Raw genomic sequence first — 22,502 nt, forward strand, 5'->3', positions numbered from 1 at the left:
CAGGTGACTGCTCTGTACCAAAGAACCAGGTGACTGCTCTGTACCAAAGAACCAGGTGACTGCTCTGTCCCAAAGAACCAGGTGACTGCTCTGTACCAAAGAACCAGGTGACTGCTCTGTACCAAAGAACCAGGTGACTGCTCTGTACCAAAGAACCAGGTGACTGCTCTGTCCCAAAGAACCAGGTGACTGCTCTGTACCAAAGAACAACCAGGTGACTGCTCTGTAGCAATAAGAACCAGGTGACTGCTCCGTACCAAAGAACCAGGTGACTGCTCTGTACCAAAGAACAAGGTGACTGCTCTGTACCAATAAGAACCAGGTGACTGCTCCGTACCAAAGAACCACGTGACTGCTCTGTACCAAAGAACCAGGTGACTGCTCTGTAGCAAAGAACCAGGTGACTGCTCTGTACCAAAGAACCAGGTGACTGCTCTGTACCAAAGAACAACCAGGTGACTGCTCTGTACCAAAGAACCAGGTGACTGCTCTGTACCAAAGAACCAGGTGACTGCTCTGTACCAAAGAACCAGGTGACTGCTCTGTACCAAAGAACCAGGTGACTGCTCCGTACCAAAGAACCAGGTGACTGCTCTGTACCAAAGAACAAGGTGACTGCTCTGTAGCAAAGAACAACCAGGTGACTGCTCTGTACCAAAGAACCAGGTGACTGCTCCGTACCAAAGAACCAGGTGACTGCTCCGTACCAAAGAACCAGGTGACTGCTCCGTACCAAAGAACCAGGTGACTGCTCCGTACCAAAGAACCAGGTGACTGCTCCGTACCAAAGAACCAGGTGACTGCTCCGTACCAAAGAACCAGGTGACTGCTCTGTAGCAAAGAACAAGGTGACTGCTCTGTACCAAAGAACAAGGTGACTGCTCTGTAGCAAAGAACCAGGTGACTGCTCCGTACCAAAGAACCAGGTGACTGCTCTGTAGCAAAGAACAAGGTGACTGCTCCGTACCAAAGAACCAGGTGACTGCTCTGTAGCAAAGAACAAGGTGACTGCTCTGTACCAAAGAACCAGGTGACTGCTCCGTACCAAAGAACCAGGTGACTGCTCTGTACCAAAGAACAACCAGGTGACTGCTCTGTACCAAAGAACAACCAGGTGACTGCTCTGTACCAAAGAACCAGGTGATGAGTCTGTCCCCCTTTGTCTCTGTCTCGTGTCCCTGTGCAGGTGATGAGTCTGTCCCTTTGTCTCTCTCTCTCGTGTCCCTGTGCAGGTGATGAGTCTGTCCCTTTGTCTCTCTCTCGTGTCCCTGTGCAGGTGATGAGTCTGTCCCTTTGTCTCTCTCTCGTGTCCCTGTGCAGGTGATGAGTCTGTCCCTTTGTCTCTCTCTCGTGTCCCTGTGCAGGTGATGAGTCTGTCCCTTTGTCTCTCTCTCGTGTCCCCGTGCAGGTGATGAGTCTGTCCCTTTGTCTCTCTCTCGTGTCCCTGTGCAGGTGATGAGTCTGTCCCTTTGTCTCTCTCTCGTGTCCCTGTGCAGGTGATGAGTCTGTCCCCCTTTGTCTCTCTCTCGTGTCCCTGTGCAGGTGATGAGTCTGTCCCTTTGTCTCTCTCTCGTGTCCCCGTGCAGGTGATGAGTCTGTCCCTTTGTCTCTGTATCTCGTGTCCCTGTGCAGGTGATGAGTCTGTCCCTTTGTCTCTGTATATCGTGTCCCTGTGCAGGTGATGAGTCTGTCCCTTTGTGTCTCTCTCGTGTCCCTGTGCAGGTGATGAGTCTGTCCCTTTGTCTCTCTCTCGTGTCCCTGTGCAGGTGATGAGTCTGTCCCTTTGTCTCTCTCTCTCGTGTCCCTGTGCAGGTGATGAGTCTGTCCCTTTGTCTCTCTCTCTCGTGTCCCTGTGCAGGTGATGAGTCTGTCCCTTTGTCTCTCTCTCTCGTGTCCCTGTGCAGGTGATGAGTCTGTCCCTTTGTCTCTCTCTCTCGTGTCCCCGTGCAGGTGATGAGTCTGTCCCCCTTTGTCTCTCTCTCGTGTCCCTGTGCAGGTGATGAGTCTGTCCCTTTGTCTCTCTCTCGTGTCCCTGTGCAGGTGATGAGTCTGTCCCTTTGTCTCTCTCTCTCGTGTCCCCGTGCAGGTGATGAGTCTGTCCCTTTGTCTCTCTCTCGTGTCCCTGTGCAGGTGATGAGTCTGTCCCTTTGTCTCTCTCTCTCGTGTCCCTGTGCAGGTGATGAGTCTGTCCCTTTGTCTCTCTCTCGTGTCCCTGTGCAGGTGATGAGTCTGTCCCCCTTTGTCTCTCTCTCGTGTCCCTGTGCAGGTGATGAGTCTGTCCCTTTGTCTCTCTCTCTCGTGTCCCTGTGCAGGTGATGAGTCTGTCCCTTTGTCTCTCTCTCTCGTGTCCCTGTGCAGGTGATGAGTCTGTCCCCCTTTGTCTCTCTCTCGTGTCCCTGTGCAGGTGATGAGTCTGTCCCTTTGTCTCTCTCTCTCGTGTCCCTGTGCAGGTGATGAGTCTGTCCCTTTGTCTCTCTCTCGTGTCCCTGTGCAGGTGATGAGTCTGTCCCCCTTTGTCTCTCTCTCGTGTCCCTGTGCAGGTGATGAGTCTGTCCCCCTTTGTCTCTCTCTCGTGTCCCTGTGCAGGTGATGAGTCTGTCCCTTTGTCTCTCTCTCTCGTGTCCCTGTGCAGGTGATGAGTCTGTCCCCCGCCCCTCTGTCGCTGCTCATCAAGGCGGCGCCCATCCTGACGGAGGACATGTACGGAGACATCCAGCCCGCCGCCTGGGAGCTCCTGCTCAGCACGGACGAACACATGGCGGCCGCCGCAGGTGAGACCACATGACCAACACATGACCAACACATGACCGCCGCCGCCGCAGTAGAGACTAAATATAGTGACACTTTTGTCAACAAATAACAACGCTGCGACGCGTTGTGAGCTATATACATTTTACATTTTAGTCGACTAAATCAACTGTAGATTTAGTCGACTAAAATCTTATGACATTTTGTCGACTGAAACTAGACTAACACTAAAACAATAAGAGTGTTAATTACTCCCACGTCTGCTGTTTTCACTGTTAGGGAAAAGGCAAAAACCAAAGCAAATATGATCTCTCTTTTCTGAGAAGCTCCGCCTCTTCACAATCCCTCTCTCTCTCTCTCTCTCTCTCTCTCTCTCTCTCTCTCTCTCTCTCTCTCTCTCTCTCCATCTCTCTCTCTCTCTCTCTCTCTCTCTCTCTCTCTCTCTCTCTCTATCTGGTGTCGGCAAACTGTCAAAAGTTCTAAGAAAATAGCAGATCGACAATATGCATTGTGAGCTTGTAGGTTGCCAGTTTTCACTATTTGACGTTCTACGTAAGTGTGTAGACTGTAGAGTTTAAACTGCTAAGAAAGCAAATAATTTATTTCCTGAGCAGTGTTCATTTTGTTTGACTAAGACTAAAACATATGTCTAAATATGACTAAGACTAAATGGTGTGTTATCCCATTTTGGGCGGGAACCCCTTTTGGTGTTTTAATTAGGTTATGCTTTAGCTGTAGTTCATAGCGCGCCACTGAGTGGCGTGCTATGAACTTGTAGGTCTGCTATGTTTTCCTTCCCTACCCGTCCCCACACTGCAGCGGCCATGTTCCTGCCGTGTTTCATGAGAATCTCGTTGTGTTTTCCTTCCCTACCCGTCCCCACGCAGCGGCCATGTTCCTGCCGTGTTTCATGAGAACCTCGTTGTGTTTTCCTTCCCTCCCGTCCCCACACTGCAGCGGCCATGTTCCTGCCGTGTTTCATGAGAATCTCGTTGTGTTTTCCTTCCCGCCCGTCCCCAACGCAGCGGCCATGTTCCTGCCGTGTTTCATGAGAACCTCGTTGTGTTTTCCTTCCCTCCCGTCCCCACACTGCAGCGGCCATGTTCCTGCCGTGTTTCATGAGAACCTCGTTGTGTTTTCCTTCCCTCCCGTCCCCACACTGCAGCGGCCATGTTCCTGCCGTGTTTCATGAGAATCTCGTTGTGTTTTCCTTCCCTCACCGTCCCCAACGCAGCGGCCATGTTCCTGCTGTGCGCCGTGAAGGTTCCCGACACGGTGACGGAGATGATGATGGCCGAGTTCCAGCACCAGGAGCCCTGCCAGCGGATCAACTCCGTGCTCAAGTTCTACACGCTGTGGCGCTTCCGCTACCAGGTGTGGCCGCGCATGGAGGAAGGAGCCCAGCAGATCTTCAAGGTGAAGAAACGTCACATTTTTAGACCTAAGTTCCATTCTACAAATTGTCTTCTAAACATGACAGTTTTTTCTGGAAAAAACCTGTGTTTCTTATGTGTCAGTGGTGCTCAAATTATTTCATTTCAAGGACCCCCCCAATGTCATAATTGGCTGCTGAAAATATGTTGTTCCGGGGACCTTCCAGAAGAAAAGATTTGAGTAAAAAATGTTGAAAGAATATATATTCAAAGATTTGCGTGACATTTTTCACAAATTTTCAAAAATAGCAGACCTCGAGTGCCGCACTATGAGCTTGTAGAGCTGCTATTTTTCAATAGCTAAAGTATAACAAAAAGGGGTGATCCTGCCCAGAATGGGTTAAGGTCACACACACGCCACGCTTTTCAGTCGTAAGCCCTTAACCCATTCTGACCTGAGATCAGATTCATACGAGGTTTCCACTGGACACACACTGGTCTGATGAACCCATTCTGACCTGAGATCAGATTCTAAAAATGTCAGTTGTTCTTCGATTTTTCAAAAATAGCAGACCTACAAGCTCATGGCGCGCTATGAGCTTGTAGATCTCAGAGTTCAGAATGGGTTAAGAGCCACCAGCTGATTTGGTGAACCGGAAGTAACAATCAATCATTTCCGGGGCAGTTGGTACAGTAACAGTACAGTAGCTATATTGTTTTTTATTGAGCTCCTAAAACATTGATGTTCTGGATCAGGGGGGGGGGGGGGGGCAACTGGCGGCCCGTGGGCCACATGCGGCCCCCACCTTCACCTAATGCGGCTAATATCAGGTTAATATCAGAACACTGATGTAGTATTGATTTCAGCTGTTGCAATTCCAAACATGCAAACATGACCCGCTTTAATTATACTTAATGACTAGTATTAAATGACTATAGACTAGTATTAGTAGTATTGTCTTTTTGTGTACAATTGGTATTTAGTTGAGGTAGGGGTAGAACCCTATTGGTCAGACTGTCATTAGACCCACAACCTTCCTCAAACCCTATTGGTCAGACTGTCATTAGACCCACAACCTTCCTCACACCCTATTGGTCAGACTGTCATTAGACCGACAACCTACGTCAAACCCCTGGGGCACGGTGGCACAGTTGGTAGTGCTGTCGCCTCACAGCTAGAAGGTCCTGGGTTCGATTCCCGCTCGGGACGCTGTGGGCGCTGGCGGCGTGTTTCCTCCTCCGCGTCATCAGTGCCCATACCCGAAGGCGGGGTTGGCGAAAGGGCCTTTCTGTGTGGAGTTTGCATGTTCTCCCTGTGTCCCCTAGGGTAGGTACCCTCACAAAAAACATGCAGTAATCCTGGTCACTAAACTGCCTCGCCTGATGGAGGGGAAAGGAACTGGTTGGAATAACGTGTTCCTTCCACTCGCTACGTCCAACCAGGGAAACTCCCCCCCTGTCAGGTGTAAAGGAGCAACTTGGACACTCAGGCATGAAGGAAGCATGAGTTCAAGTCCGTTGCTCTCCCCTTGTCCCCCATATATGGGGACTAGGTTGGCGGAGGGTGTGTAGAGCCCAGGATCACATTAGATGATTTACACAGGGGTGAAAAATGGGTTACAAAATTGTGGGATAAAAAAATATAATAAAAAAAAAGAACCTACCTCAAACCCTAACCTGACCGCAAGCAGCGCATGTCCGACCGCTGTTTCTGCATGTCGGTCCGTTGGTTTTGTCTAATTAAACAATTAATAAAACAATTCAGAGAAAGATTCACCCTGCCCTGTCCTGTCCGTCCTTTTTGCTTCCAGATCCCTCCGCCCAGCATCAACTTCACGCTGCCCTCCCCCATCCTGGGAATGCCCTGCGTCCCCATGTTCGACCCGCCCTGGGTCCCACAGAACACCGGCAGTGTCCAGGACCCCATCAACGAGGATCAGTCCGTAAGTCCATCGCCTCGCAGCCTTTTTTCTCTCCACCAATCGCCATGTAGAACGCTGTAGTGATATATAGTTTGAAGTTGTAGTTGTGATGCCTAGTAGGCTAAGTGCACATGTAGGTGTATGTATCGTAACTTAACCCATTCTGACCTGAGATCAGATTCATACGAGGTTTCCACTTGGACACACACTGGTCTGATGAACCCATTCTGACCTGAGATCAGATTCTATAAAAATGTCAATCGTTCTTCGATCTTGCAAAAAATAGCAGACCTACAAGTTCGTAGCGTGCCACTCGGTGGCGCGATATGAGCTTGTAGATCTGCTATTTTTCAATAGCTAAAGCATAACATGATGCTAACGCCAAAATGGGTGCCCGGTCAGAATGGGTTAAAGTTATCGTGACATTAAAACATTTTTCTATTTTTTCTTCTTATTACTATTTTTTTTAGGTTTTCTGAGCTCAATTGCACCCCAATAAACCTGAACTTTTAACATTCAGTAGATTTTCTGTGGTCTGGGGTTTTTTCTGCCTCAAACAAGTCCACAACTCCCATATACTGTATGACAGGAATCTGCCAGCAGATGGCACTGTTTGCACAGTTTTGCCTGTTTTCATTGCAGCTCAAAAAAGGCAGACGACTAGAAAATCCACTCGATGTTCAAAGTTCAGGTTGTGTGGGTGTTAATTGAGGTCATAAACCTAAAAGAAAAAATTTAAAATAAAAATAAATTAATAATTTTTCTCATGAAACCTTTAATAAAAAAATGCACATTCAAATTGTACCCAAGAATGTGAAATGATAAGAAACACTATCGATGTGACACTGTGTGGGACTTGGGTTGTGGAGGATTGAATTCTTTACTACGCTTTATTTTATTTACACCAAGGTGCTTCTGTACTGAAATTAAATTGTGAACCCTCAACTGCTATTTTTGTGGGTGCGTTTTGGGGTTTAATTACAAAATCTAAATTTCCCAAACCCGATATCACATACAGTAGTTTGATAGGCCTGCACTAGGTGCAGCGCAAAATGCACATTAGCCCACTATGACAGCATTTGGTACTTGGTGTGTGTGTGTGTGTGTGTGATGTAATCTTATCACTTTGTTTTAATTTCACCAAGAAATCTGCCTCAGATACTAGTCGCTTAAAACCTATAGATTTGTTTCAATGTTCAATTTCATCACTAAAGATTTCTTGGTGTTTCTCTTCTTCTCCCTTCTTTCTTTATTATTATTTATGTGTTTATTTCAAGCATGCAATCAAAATCTCTTTATTTGTTTTATATATATATATATATATTATATATTCTCATCAATTAATTCGTTCCTTGATGAAGTGGTCAATGTACTTGCCAAGTACAGTTGATCAGTAATGTGCTTATCGACTTTTTTTGTCTTTAGTTCCCTTCGTTAATTCGTTCTGTCTATAACATAGTAAGTTGGGGTTTCTGACTACGGTTCCTTGTCTTGACGCATCATGCTACTACTGTACCTCTTTGAATGAGAAGAGAAAAACAAACCAGTTTGTCCATCCATAGAGCTGGCAGAGCTCCATGAGTCGAAAAGGCCGATTTATATACTTTGTTACCCGCCGGTGTTTTTTTTGCACGAAGGTATTGGCCGATCCACGAGACTCACGGCGCGTCGCCGCAAAGCGCGCCACGTCGTGAACTCGTAGACGAGGCCTTATTTTCGGTGCGAGAACAGGGGCGCGCAACCAGGAATAAATCGGGCATTAAGTCTTAAGAGGGTGACTCCCATGTGGATGTCGCGCTCTTTACCAAAATCTGTCAGATGTCATTGAGAAAACACATTTTGGATGTTATGCATATAAGAAAGAGATTCCATCAATGCCTGCCTTGAGTTTGAGTGTTCAGTGAGGTATCGACTGTTTTGATTTCAAACAAAAGTATAGAGTTTTCACTGGAGACGGCTTTGTAATGACGTATACCTCCAGCTCTGCGGTGTAGCAACTTCCAAAGCAGCTCTTCCCCTAATGATGTTGGTGTTGTACCGGCTTCCTATTTCCTCCTCACACGAACATGAATATTGTCTTTATACACTTAACAAAGCTTATACGCCTTTGTCGCCTGCCCACCAGTCCTTACAAAGCTTATACGCCTTGTCCCACCAATCCTTACAAAGCTCATACGACTGCCCACCAATCCTTACAAAGCTTATACGCCTTGTCCCACCAATCCTTACAAAGCTCATACGACTGCCCACCAATCCTTACAAAGCTCATACGACTGCCCACCAATCCTTACAAAGCTTATACGCCTGCCCACCAATCCTTACAAAGCTTATACGCCTGCCCACCAATCCTTACAAAGCTTATACGCCTGCCCACCAATCCTTACAAAGCTTATATACGACTGCCCACCAATCAAAGTTCTCAGACAAAGGGATGGGAGTGAAGGGAAGACACCATGCCAAGCATCAGATGGATGTATGATTTTAGAAGCCCACTTCTGCCCGTAAAACTGAAAACACCCCGAATTGTGTATGACATAGACTTGTATGAAGACGTGATTGTGATGTGGGGGGGGGGGGGGGACGGGACGGGACGACATAATTTGGTCCTTTTTCAATTGTATTCAGTGGTGGAATTAGGCTTCCAAAAAGGTTATACTGTAGTGTAAAGCATTATAAGGCACGTACAGTATATAATACAAGAAGCAAGGCTCTGACTGATTTTGGTATGCCCAGGTCATCATTTGCATCTTGAACAGTAATACACCACCCCCAACCTGTTTTATGTGCTTGCACACACACAACATACAACATCATCACATTCCATTCAGCATTTGACATTTTTTGTGTGCGTGTGGTGTTGCATATTATTGCATGCTGTCAATGACTATTTTTGCTGTGGTAATAAGTGTGTTTTCTCATTGTTGCGTGTTCAAAATGTGATTACGTCTGTCACCATTGTGAGACATTTAGATGCAGTACACTCTCCTAAAAAAAAAAAAAATCACATTCTGAATGATCTATGGATGATCTATGGCACATTTTAATTGGTTATGAAAAATCAAAATCAGTTATGAAGCCAGGAATCAACGTACTAGACTGCTTCCTAAATTTGCTATTATTTGGATGAATAAATAACATTAAAGGGGGTGTAATTTTACATCAGTTACATAGCTCTTTATTCCAATAGTAATAATTGCTGCACTTCCAGGTGGTCCCCAGCTAAATGATGACGGTAACCAAATGGACCCTTATAGTTATTCAGCTCTAGAGTTAAATCATTGTTAAACATGTACCCGCATTACTTAAAGGAATATTCAGTGATTTCACTTAATTCAAATATCACTTATTTTTTTGTTTTGTTGTGATAATCCTCCCTACTATAGAGTGTGCTGGCCATATAAGGAGTTCCTCCCTGTCCCCAGTTAACCCCTGGGGGTCGAAAAACCTTAGGTTTCGTTTTTGACTCTCTATCCTGATTGGACGAAAGGCTGGGTTCCACAGCCAAAAACGAAACCTAAGGTTTTTTGAGTGAAATCACTGAATATACCTTTAATTTAGTCTACATAATTAGAGAATGGAATTGTGGACAAAATCCTGTCCAGCGATAACAAGATTATTTTGTTTTGGGTCGTAGCAAGTCTAAATGTCATCAAATGGTGGTTCCGTGGCTCAAATGCTGAAAGAAGAATGGGTCATGAAAAGGGTTTAAAACCACCGTTGTGACGGTTCTGTTCAGTAACGTGCGGGGTCTCCCCGTCTCTCCAGTAAAATTATAAAGCCTTCAGGCGCTGTGGAGGATTTGTTCAGTAACAGCAACTAGTCGACTATTCAACTAGTCGACTATTCAACTAGTCGACTATTCAACTAGTCGACTATTCAACTAGTCGACTCGATAAATCCACTAGTCGACTAATAAATCCACTAGTCGACCTTGTTGGTACTACTTGACTAGTTGATAAGAAAAAAAAAAGAAAAAAGGGTTTTGTTTTTGTTTTTTTTCCTCGTTTTTGTAGGCCTCAAGATCAGGTAGATTATAGTTATAGTTTGTTGGAGGCATGCTTGTGCAAAAGGGGGAGGAAGTGCGCAGGAAATAAATAAGTGACCTTCTTACACCTGAGACCCCTTCACTGAACAAACTTTATAGAAATGATTACTATCAGAATATAGAGCTGTAAAAAAAAAAAAAAATGTTTTAACCAAAACATGTTAGCTAGCAGCATCTTTTAATAAACACATTTGTAGAAAACGGTAGTTAATTCATATCTCTGGTTGGAGTACGTAATCATAATGTTTGGTATGCATATTTAAATGTTGATTCACCGGGATATTCTCCCCCATCGAAATTTGTTTCAAAAGTACTCTCTTTTGCATTCCATTTGTGACCGTCATATACATGCACTGTATCTGTCAAATCTACAGTTTCTTATATGTGACTCATGTGATGCCAGCAGCATTTATGACAATTAAAGCTGCAATCCAGGAACTCCATTTGAACGAATAAAAACCTCGTAGACCCCTGGTGGTTGACATGTAGTACTGTCTATAGCTCACAAGAGCAATATATATGTCTCCCTGGACCCATAGATATAAGACTAGGCTAGATGGCTCACCCGCGTGGCGCCCAGGGCGGCCATCTTGCTGCCGTCCAGCTCGCTCGCTCACTCATAACATTGTGTCTATGAGGCGCATGTACTTTTTTTAAGTAAACCATAACTTGCTCAATATTCACTCAAAACCGTTTGGTTTGTTTATCGACGTCAGAGACCACATTCAGCATACTTTGTATGCTTTTTATATGACGTTCATATAAAATATAACATCATGCGGATTAAGCGTCCTGAATCATATAGCGACGGTGATAACGTTTGTTGTTATAAAACCGATCCGTCTGTAAATCTGTCCACATTTGAGCGAGTTATGCGTATTTTTGTTTGAGCCGATCGCCACGCTATACCACAGCACGTACTGTATAGGACCGCCACAAGATGGCCGCCGGGTGAAATGGCGCCGGAGACTCCGCCTTTAGCCATCTAGCCTTTTATTAGACCATTCTGACCTGAGATCAGATTAATACGAGGTTTCCACTGGACACACACACTGGTCTGATTAACCCATTCTGACCTGAGATCAGATTCTAAAAATGTCAGTCGTTCTTCGATTAAAAAAAAAAAAAGCAGACATACAAGCTCGTAGCGCGCCACTCGGTGGCGCGCTATGAGCTTGTAGATCTGCTATTTTTCAATAGCTCTAAAGCATAACATGATGCTAACGCCAAAATGGGTTCCCGTTCAGAATGGGTTAGACTTAGCATTAGCTAAGAGAAAAAGCAGTAACGACCTGAGTACCGGGTGTGCCAAACTGTTCTCAGTTGATTCTAATAGGAATTTTGACGTATAGAATCTAATTCCACTTGGTACATTTTTGTATGGCACATAGTTAAAGAGTATTTTTTTTTTTTTTTTTTTTTATTTGATCTGATTTATTTATTAGATCTCCATTAGCTTACTGTGAGTCACAGCAGCTACTCTTCCTGGGGTCTTAAACATAATCAACAAAAACATTTCTTCCATAATTATTATACATACATTCATCCAACACAACAATACAACACAAAATAACTCGTGATCCGTCTACTACATTTGATAGCTATAGCTCCACAGTACAATCCAATCTTCAACATTGATAGTAAAGTAAATATACATTATAATGGATAGCTCATTATGCAGGAATAAAGATATCATACATGATATGGCAATAGGTCGACATAGTAAGATCTTTAGGACACAAAATATTCACATTTTCTCAAATATAATATATATTTATGTGAAATGAGGTTTTAAGGTGCAGATGACAAGATAAATTATGCAAACGAGGTCATTCTATATAAATGTTTTGTTAATGTATGAATTATTCTCTAGATGAACAACACATCGAAGCAGACATTTGCCTGGTTCCTCTGCAATACTTTGTGGAATATTAACTTGCATGTGCATCATTTTTATAAACTAATTTTCATACCGCAGTATTTGTTTAATTGAAAAGCTAAATGAAATAATATTCACTGTGTGCTGCTAGCTTAGATGCTTGACCTGTGCATTTACGGTAAACTAATTTTGCAGTGTTGCATGTGCATGCTTATATTGTAGTTAATCAGTATATATTGTGCATATGTAACAACATGCAATTACTGCAATTCCCTATTTTCAAGCCTTCCTCAAACCACAATAAATCGTCTCCAAAATGTCCAAAATACTGCAGCTAGCTATGGTTCTTACGAGAACCAGAACATACAACCATATTACCCCGGTTCTGGTCTCACTCCATTGGCTACCTGTGGCTTTTAGAACAGATTTTTAAATATTATTATTTGTTTTTAAAGCATGGAATGGCCTTGCTCGGTACCCTTACAACCCTACCTGCAAACTTAGATGGGCAGACCAGCTGCTTCTCAAGGTTACATTAGCACCACTGCAAGGCTCATAGCAGAAGGTTACATTAGCACCACTGCAAGGCTCATAGCAGAAGGTTACATTAGCACCACTGCAAGGCTCATAGCAGAAGGTTACATTGGCACCACTGCAAGGCTCATAGCAGAAGGTTACATTGGCACCACTGCAAGGCTCATAGCATAAGGTTACATTAGCACCACTGCAAGGCTCATAGCAGAAGGGGACAGAGCCTTTGTTGTAAGTTCACTAAATTGACTAAATCCCACGCCAAAAAGCCATTGTCCAATGCCAATCCAAATAGTTTAGCAACGGTTGCTAATATGCAGGTCAAGCTTTCTTCGCTGCTAACGTCCCTATTTGACAAGGATGGGTTGGGGGACTAGTGGTTAGACAGGCTACCTCACTGGACACTTTTAAAACTGTCTAAAAGACACATTTCTATGTTGTTCTAGAGTTTTGGACAATGTCTTTGTGTGAGGACCCTATTGTACTGCTTCTACTTTCTGTTTAGTGCTCATTTGGTTGCTTATGTTTTAAATGGAAATTGATTGTGCTTTGTCTGTTTTGTTTCTGTATACCCATGTGTTTTTTGCTTCTGTGATTTGTGTTGTGAAGCACTTTTTAAACTTGCTTTTGAAAGGTGCTATTATTAAGTAAAGTTTATTATTATTATTATTTATTTATATTCAGACTTAAAGCAAACACATTTATGCAATTGTTAGTAAGTAAAGGTTACAGTCAGCCATAACATGAGAGGGGGACACTGGCTGGGGGGGACATTGGGGGGTCACTGGCTGGGGGGGTCACTGGCTGGGGGGACACTGGCTGGGGGGGACATTGGGGGGTCACTGGCTGGGGGGGTCACTGGCTGGGGGGACACTGGCTGGGGGGACATTGGGGGGTCACTGGCTGGGGGGACACTGGGGGACACTGCCCCCCCCAGCCAATGTCCCCCAGTGTCCCCCCAGTGACTCCCCAGCGAGTGTCCCCCAGTGACTCCCCAGCCAGTGTCCCCCAGTGACTCCCCAGCCAGTGTCCCCCCAGTGACTCTCCAGCCAGTGTCCCCCCAGTGACCCCACAGCCAGTGTCCCCCCAGTGACTCTCCAGCCAGTGTCCCCCCAGTGACCCCACAGCCAGTGACAACGAGTAACCCCCCCCCCCCCCCCACAGTGTCCCCCCAGTGACTCCCCAGCCAGTCTCCCCCCAGTGACTCTCCAGCCAGTGTCCCCCCAGTGACTCTCCAGCCAGTGTCCCCCCAGTGACCCCACAGCCAGTGACAACGAGTAACCCCCCCCCCCACAGTGTTCCCCACAGTGTCCCCCAGTCAGTGTCCCCCTCTCATGTTATGCCAATAAACATGCTAGAATCTTACACTGCAAAATGAGTTTACCTTAAATGCACAGGTCAAGCTTCTAAGCTAGCACACATCGATTATTAGCTCACAAAAAATGCGTACCATGTTGTGTTTTTTTCTCCAATCAGTTTAGCTTTTCAATTAAACAAATATGAAAATTATAGTTTATAAAAATGATGCACATGCAACTTAATATTGCACAAAGTATTGCACAGAACCATATTTAGGCAAATATCTGCTCTGATGTGGTGTTCATCTAAAGAATAATTCATACATTAACAATACATTTAAAGAATGACCTCGTTTGCATAATTGATCTTCTAATCTCACCTTAAAACCTAATTTCACATAAATATATATTGTATTTGATAAGAATGTGAATATTTAGTTCCCTAAAGATATTACTATGCCAACGTATTGCCATTTTATACATTCATGTACTTTATTTCAGCTAATGCATCTAATATGCAAATTATCTCATTAACTATGCCCCATACACAAAATTCATGCAGAATTAGATTCTGAAAGTTCTCAGTCCTGGGGACGGATTTCAGTCCTGAGGATTTCATAGGGTCATTTAATGAGATTAGTGCAGATTTTCAAAAATCTGATTTTTTCTTTTTTGGCTTTAAGCCCTACGTCAAAAATCATATCAGAAACAACTGAGAAAGGTTTGGCACACCCAGTACTCAGGTTGTTCTAGCTTTTGCCCCGACCATTGCTGGAGTTGGTAGAAATGTGGTCTCTCACCAGCTGGGGTTCGACCTAGAAAGTCTCCGATTGCAGCTTTGAAATCAAAGCTAAATGAGAGTTACTGTATTCGTGAGTCGTCAAATAACATGACCAAAATGTTCCACAGTCAGACACAAACAGACACAAACCAGTCTATAGCGTTGCACGTCAGACCCCTGAGAACTCTGTACTCACAGACCCCTTTCCCACCGGTTGGTTCCCAATGGGAACCAGTTCAGTTCCTTTCCACCGGTTGGTTCCCAATGGGAACCGGTTCAGTTCTTTTCCACCGGTTGGTTCCCAATGGGAACCGGTTCAGTTATTTTCCACCGGTTGGTTCCCCAATGGGAACCGGTTCAGTTATTTTCCACCGGTTGGTTCCCAATGGAAACCGGTTCAGTTATTTTCCACCGCTTGGTTCCCAATGGGAACTGGTTCAGTTATTTTACACCGCTTGGTTCAGATCTTTTTGTTTTTTAGTCCATGAGCCAGAGCTCCAAACTTGGTGGGCAAACTAGACCTATATCAAATTGTTTATAGGATCAATACAAGTAAATTAATACACGATAACCCTTCCACATATATTTAAACATGTTAAATTAGTAATACAATAAATCATTGTCTTCGTGTAAGTATTCAATTGGGGAAGTTTCATGGTGATAACAATCTAATAGTCTAATAGTATGGTTTTGCACACTCAATTCATTCAATTAACGTTGCAATTTTAGAGCTCTGGCTCATGGACTAAAAACCAAAAAGAACTGAACCGGTTCCCATTGGGAACCAAGTGGTGGAAAATAACTGAACCGGTTCCCATTTGGGAAACAACTGGTGGAAAATAACTGAACCGGTTCCCATTTGGGAAACAACTGGTGGAAAAGAACTGAACCGGTTCCCATTGGGAACCGAGCGGTGGAAAAGAACTGAACCGGTTCCCATTTGGGAACCAAGTGGTGGAAAAGAACTGAACCGGTTCCCATTGGGAACCAACTGGTGGAAAAGAACTGAACCGGTTCCCATTGGGAACCGAGCGGTGGAAAAGAACTGAACCGGTTCCCGAGCGGTGTTGTAAGGAGATAACGGTGGAAGGACATACTGTACACTAGGGGTATAACGATACGTTTTAACAGCAATACGATACGCATCACGATACTGACCTGAGATCAGATTCATACAAGGTTTCCACCGGACACACACTGGTCTGATGAACCCATTCTGACCTGAGATCAGATTCTAAAAAGGTCAGTCGTTCTTCGATAAAAAAAAAAATAGCAGACCTACAAGCTCGTATCGCGCCACTCGGTGGCGCGATATGAGCTTGTAGATCTGCTATTTTTAAATAGCTAAAGCATAACATGATGCTGACACCAAAATGGGTGCCGGGTCAGAATGGGTTAAAGGTATATTCAGTGATTTCACTCAAAAAACCTTAGGTTTCGCCTTTCATCCAATCAGGATAGAGAGCCAAAAAGGTTTTTTTGACCCCCAGGGGTTAACTGGGGACAGGGAGGAACTCCTTATATGGTCAGCACACTCTATAGTAGAGAGGATTATCACAACAAAACAAAAAAAATAAGTGATATTTGAATTAAGTAAAATCACTGAATATACCTTTTAAGGGAAATCTATTGTATATGGACTTAAAGTAATTAAACACGGTGAGATTATCTGGCAGACAGTGTTGGGCAAGTTACTTTGAAAGCGTAGCTTGTAAAGCTACAAGTAGCTCACCATGGCAGTAGCTTGATCAAGCTACATAGCTACCCCTGGAGAGATGTAGCTTGTAAAGCTACAGCTACATGGAAAAAGTAGCTCAAAGTAGCTCAGCTACTTTTTATTTTTCAGCGTTAAATTGAGAATGTACATGCGGGAGACCCCTCCTCCCCTCTGGGAGACCCCTCCCACCCTGCTCCCCTCGGGGAGACCCCTCCTCCCCCTGCTCCCCTCTGGGAGACCCCTCCCACCCTGCTCCCCTCTGGGAGACCCCTCCCACCCTGCTCCCCTCTGGGAGACCCCTCCCAGCCTGCTCCCCTCTGGGAGACCCCTCCCACCCTGCTCCCCTCTGGGAGACCCCTCCTCACCCTGCTCCCCTCTGGGAGACCCCTCCTCACCCTGCTCCCCTCTGGGAGACCCCTGCTCCCCTCTGGGAGAACCCTCCTCACCCTGCTCCCCTCTGGGAGACCCCTCCTCCCACCCTGCTCCCCTCTGGGAGACCCCCCCACCCTGCTCCCCTCTGGGAGACCCCTCCTCACCCTGCTCCCCTCTGGGAGACCCCTCATCCCCTCTAGGAGACCCCTGCTCCCCTCTGGGAGACCCCTCCCACCCTGTGATACCAGGGCCAATCAGAGGCCAATTAGAGGCAGCTGTCAAGTGCTGTATGCCCTCAAAGCAATCAGAAAAAGGAACAGTCCTTGATTTTTCAAAGGGTTTTTCTAGTACAAGAATTAACACAGCAACCAATGGTCAAAATTAATATATTTCTTTCATGTTATTGCCCAAAATTGTAGCTTGTAACTTGAGTAGCTAAGCTACAAAAAATGACCCAAAAGGTAGCTGAGCTACTTGACGAGGTACACAAATATGAATGTAGCTAAAATACCACAAGCTACAGCAAAATGTAGCTCAGCTACATGTAGCTTAATACTCCCCAACACTGCTGGCAGATACACAACACATGGACATCAACATAACGATAGTGTAGCGATAATTGCATGGAAAAGTATTAAACCCCTCTTTTTCTGTCTTTCTCAAAATGTCTATTAAAATACAACGTATTTAGCAATACATACTTGGTATTGATTCTTAGTATTGGTACCACCAGTAGGCTAGTACTCAGTATTGATACAACAATTGATTATTCGCACTGCAAAACAATAGGCCTATACGACATGACGCAAAGTCAAACGATACGATATGTCGCCGTTTTACATTTATAGAGAATTTAAAATCGATTTTTACGATGCAGATACTATATCGTTACACCCCTGGCATACGGTCATGCTGTGTGCGCGCGTGTGTGTGTGTGTGCGCGCGCATGCGTTTGTGTGCGTGCCCGCTGCATTACCCCTCCCCCCGCTCCAAAGCCGATTCCACCTCTCATGCTGCACCCTCCCTCCCTCCCTCCCACCCTCCCACCCTCCCTCGTTGTTCCACACTGTATCTCCGCTATATGCAGAAGTCGTTCTCGGCGCGGGCGGTGTCGCGCTCCCACCAGCGCGCCGAGCACATCCTGAAGAACCTGCAGCAGGAGGAGGAGAAGCGACGGCTGGGCCGCGAGGCCAGCATCATCACGGCCGTGTCGGTGGCCCAGGAGGCCTGCTACGAGCCCAGCTGTAGCCCCCCGCCGGAGCAGGAGGAGGAAGGTACCGTAACCATAGGAGGCCTTAGCTATGTTTCACCAGTTTCAATTGAAACGGGCCTCCACCCTCAGTAACAACTGACTGTCAGGCATCAGTCAACTCTCCGCCACCCTTGGCCCTCTCTCTCTCTCTCGCTCGCTGCCTTGCTCTCTCCCACGATGTTAAGTTACACCTATTTCCTGTTAATAACCTAATAACCTAGTAAAATGTGCGGCATTGGGAGGTAAAGGGGAGACACTTTATTGTGAAGGGACGACAGGATTAGGAGAGGTGTTGTTGCTGCTTAATTGTCGAGAGTAATGGCTACATGTGCGCGATATAGAACAGTCCAAATTAGTTGTATCAATACGGCTGTATCAACATAATATGTGATATATTTGATCTTGAAACGGGCCTCCAGATTCCTAAGGCCGCCCCTGACCGTAACCCTAACCCTAACCCCCTGCCGGAGCAGGAGGAGGAAGGTATACCGTAACCCTAGCCTGAGCTAACGCGAGACATTTCTGGCCTATACATAGATGGGAGGCAGTGTTGTTTATGGCAGCAAATTTCTATTTTAGTTTTAGTCATAGTCTCTTGAATAGTTTTCACTTAGTTTTAGTCATATTTTAGTCGCCTGGAATGTTCTAGTGTTTGTCATACGAAATGTCTACAGTTGATGTAGTCGACTAAAATGTGTTTTGACCAGTGTTGTGACTAACGCCCTTACATCGCGTTACGTTACATAACGTAATTACTATTTGCAGTAACTTGTAACCTAACGCTTTACATTCGCCCATTCCATAACGGCCTTATAGTTATTGTGCGAGCGTTACCCGCGTTATGTCAACTTATGTGATCAGTGAAAAAAGTCTCGCCATGCAGCTCCGTGAGTCTGTCATACAGGCGTCTCTGTGCTGCTGAAGTGAAGGGGCCGGGGGAAAATAAAGTTGTGAATCGATATAATTCAACTAAACTGCGGGAGAAACACAGATGTACAAGCCCAACACGCTGGGCATTGCGACGGGTAGATAACTTGTAGATCTGCTACTTCCAGCGCAGGAAGGGCGCATGCTTTTGACGCTCTTTAACTATGCATTCAGCAGCCAGTGAAGAGACTCACAACACAGAAGTTGACAGAGCACTGCAGCAGACGGAATGCACAGGCAGATCCGACACAAATTTGGTGGTGCGACCGAGGAACCTTTTTTCGCCGGATTTTCACGGATTTTCCCAAATAATTCAGCGTATGCTCTAAAGGTAACACAACAATCTCGGCAGCGTAGTTAAAAAAAAATGGCAGATCTACAAGCTTGTGCTATATGAGCTTGTAGATCTGCTGTTTTTCAATAGCTAAAGCACAAGGGTGGGCAACTTTTGACGATCACACTCACTCCAGACAGAGGGCCACGTTGCACATTCCCGTCGTAGGTTGGTTGGTGTGTTGGTTGTGTTTTTTTTTAGACTCTAGTAGTCTGACGTTTGGTCTGTCTTCATCTCTCTCTCTCCTCCAACGTTTGGTCTCTCCTCCATCTCTCTCTCTATCTCTCTCCCGCCAGCAGAAGAAGTGGTGAACCTGGCGTCGCGGCGTCTGTCCGTCAGTCCGTCCTGCGCCTCCAGCAACTCCCACAGGAACTACTCCTTCTGCCGCGGCTCCATCTGGTCCGTTCCGTCCGCCGTCAGCGGAGAAGGTATATACAGACACACACCCCTCTGATCCCAGTACAGCCACACATCCATCCGATACCAGTACAGCCACACATCCATCTGATACCAGTACAGCCACACATCCCTCTGATACCAGTACAGCCACACACCCCTCTGATCCCAGTACAGCCACACACCCCTCTGATACCAGTACAGCCACACATTCATCCGATACCAGTACAGCCACACACCCCTCTGATCCCAGTACAGCCACACACCCCTCTGATCCCAGTACAGCCACACACCCCTCTGATCCCAGTACAGCCACACACCCCTCCGATCCCAGTACAGCCACACACACCCCTCTGATCTCAGTACAGCCACACACACCCCTCTGATCCCAGTACAGCCACACACCCCTCTGATCCCAGTACAGCCACACACCCCTCTGATACCAGTACAGCCACACACCCCTCTGATCCCAGTACAGCCACACACCCCTCTGATCCCAGTACAGCCACACACACCCCTCTGATACCAGTACAGCCACACATCCATCCGATACCAGTACAGACACACACCCCTCTGATACCAGTACAGCCACACATCCATCCGATACCAGTACAGCCACACACCCCTCTGATCTCAGTACAGCCACACACACCCCTCTGATCCCAGTACAGCCACACACACCCCTCCGATCCCAGTACAGCCACACACCCCTCCGATCCCAGTACAGCCACACACCCCTCCGATCCCAGTACAGCCACACACCCCTCTGATCCCAGTACAGCCACACATCCGTCTGAATGTAAATGATTGAAGATCTGGGGTCGGCCAATGGATTACATACCAAATATGGGACGTGAACTGGAGAGAGCTAATTGAAGCATAACAGAGATTGTTGCTGTTGTCTTTTTTTATTTTTTATATATATATATTTGTCTGCTTCTCTTTCTTTTTGTTGACATGTTTATTTTTTATTCATGTTGTAGCACAGATAGTCATGGTCAAAAAGAAAACCATGCATTTGATAGCTTTCTTGTACTAGGAAAGGGTCGGGGGAGGGTTTGACATTTTTCAGTTAGGAAATGTATTTATATATTTATAACTTGCATTTTACAACTGTATGTAATTGAAATGTCAAAAGCAAATAAAAGATAATAATTAACCCATTCTGACCGGGCACCCATTTTGGTGTCGGCATCATGTTATGCTTTAGCTATTTAAAAATAGCAGATCTACAAGCTCATATCGCGCCACCGAGTGGCGCGATACGAGCTTGTAGGTCTGCTATTTTTTGAAAAATCGAAGAACGACTGACATTTTTAGAATCTGATCTCAGGTCAGAATGGGTTCATCAGACCAGTGTGTGTCCGGCGGAAACCTCGTATGAATCTGATCTCAGGTCAGAATGGGTTAAAAAAAAATGAATGTAAATGATTCATAATGATCAAAGTAATACACGCTGTGTTTCTTTCCTATACGTTTCAATCCACTTCTTCTTCTTCGCCAGACGAGGAGAACACGACGGAACACACCCCCACGCACCACATGCTGCAGCCGCCCCAGGCCGTTTTCCCAGCGTGCATCTGCGCCGCCGTTCTGCCCATCGTGCACCTCATGGAGGACGGGGAGGTTCGAGACGACGGCGTCGCAGGTGGGTGCCATCGTTGGGTGCGTGGGTGCCATCTGGTGGTGCGTGGGTGCCATCGTTGGGTGCGTGGGTGCCATCTGGTGGTGCGTGGGTGCCATCGTTGGGTGCGTGGGTTTCCATCGTTGGGTGCGTGGGTGCCATCTGGTGGTGCGTGGGTGCATGTTAGGAGGGATTCATTGATGGGGAATACACGCTGATAGAAACGGCAGGCTTTCTATTCCTGAAAAGTTGCAAAATGCGATAATGGAAGCCATCGTTCCCACGATAATAAAAATCAAACCCGTGTGAAGTGAGGGGCGCTAATATATTAAAGGTATATTCAGTGATTTCACTTAATTCAAATATCACTTATTTTTTTGTATTGTTGTGATAATCCTCCCTACTATAGAGTGTGCTGACCATATAAGGAGTTCCTCCCTGTCCCCAGTTAACCCCTGGGGGTCAAAAAACCTTAGGTTTCGTTTTTGACTCTCTATCCTGATTGGACGAAAGGCTGGGTCCCACAGCCAAAAACGAAACCTAAGGGTTTTTGAGTGAAATCACTGAATATACCTTTAAAGTCTAACTCATGTTGATGAGCAAGGTGGAGGATGAGGCCTTTCTAGGCCTTTTTATGAGTAGGCCTATTCCATTTCAAGTCCTTTTTTATGAGTAGGCCTATTCCATTTCAAGTCCTTTTTTATGAGTAGGCTTATTCCATTTCAAATCCCACTGGATAAATAAAGCGACTGTGTTTAGTGGATCAATAGCAACTCCCTGTGACCGCGCATCTAAATTATGAACGCTTCTAAAGAGTCTTAGCCAGCGATCAGCGCGACCACCTTCTAAAGACTCTCAGCCAGTGATGAGTCCGACCAGCGCGACCACCTTCTAAAGACTCTCAGCCAGTGATGAGTCCGACCAGCGCGACCACCTTCTAAAGACTCTCAGCCAGTGATGAGTCCGACCAGCGCGACCACCTTCTAAAGACTCTCAGCCAGTGATGAGTCAGATCAGCGCGACCACCTTCTAAAGACTCTTAGCCAGTGATGAGTCAGATCAGCGCGACCACCTTCTAAAGACTCTTAGCCAGTGATGAGTCCGATCAGCGCGACCACCTTCTAAAGACTCTTAGCCAGTGATGAGTCCGATCAGCGCGACCACCTTCTAAAGACTCTTAGCCAGTGATGAGTCCGATCAGCGCGACCACCTTCACCATCGCTGTTCTGGGGAGACGATCCAGGAGGCGCTCTTCTTCTACAACCAAATAGAACGGTGGTGAACGGTGGCGGTCGCTGAACTA

At 45.8% G+C, this 22,502-nt stretch overlaps 1 protein-coding gene across 1 annotated transcript in view; it reads left to right on the forward strand.

The window, feature by feature from the left end:
* The window catches only part of LOC310868737 (protein unc-80 homolog), a gene marked incomplete at both ends in the record, with an annotated part of 182,345 nt that overhangs the window by 92,400 nt on the left and 67,443 nt on the right, over window positions 1-22,502 (forward strand). Inside the window, 6 exon segments of the mRNA XM_083779197.1 lie at window positions 2,633-2,771; window positions 3,983-4,164; window positions 5,933-6,064; window positions 17,754-17,940; window positions 19,476-19,607; window positions 21,080-21,223. Of these exon segments, the coding sequence (XP_083635323.1) occupies window positions 2,633-2,771; window positions 3,983-4,164; window positions 5,933-6,064; window positions 17,754-17,940; window positions 19,476-19,607; window positions 21,080-21,223 (916 nt within the window).

This window comes from Protomyctophum parallelum (assembly GCF_964188405.1).
Source record: "Protomyctophum parallelum genome assembly, chromosome: 13".
Classification (NCBI taxonomy): domain Eukaryota; kingdom Metazoa; phylum Chordata; class Actinopteri; order Myctophiformes; family Myctophidae; genus Protomyctophum; species Protomyctophum parallelum.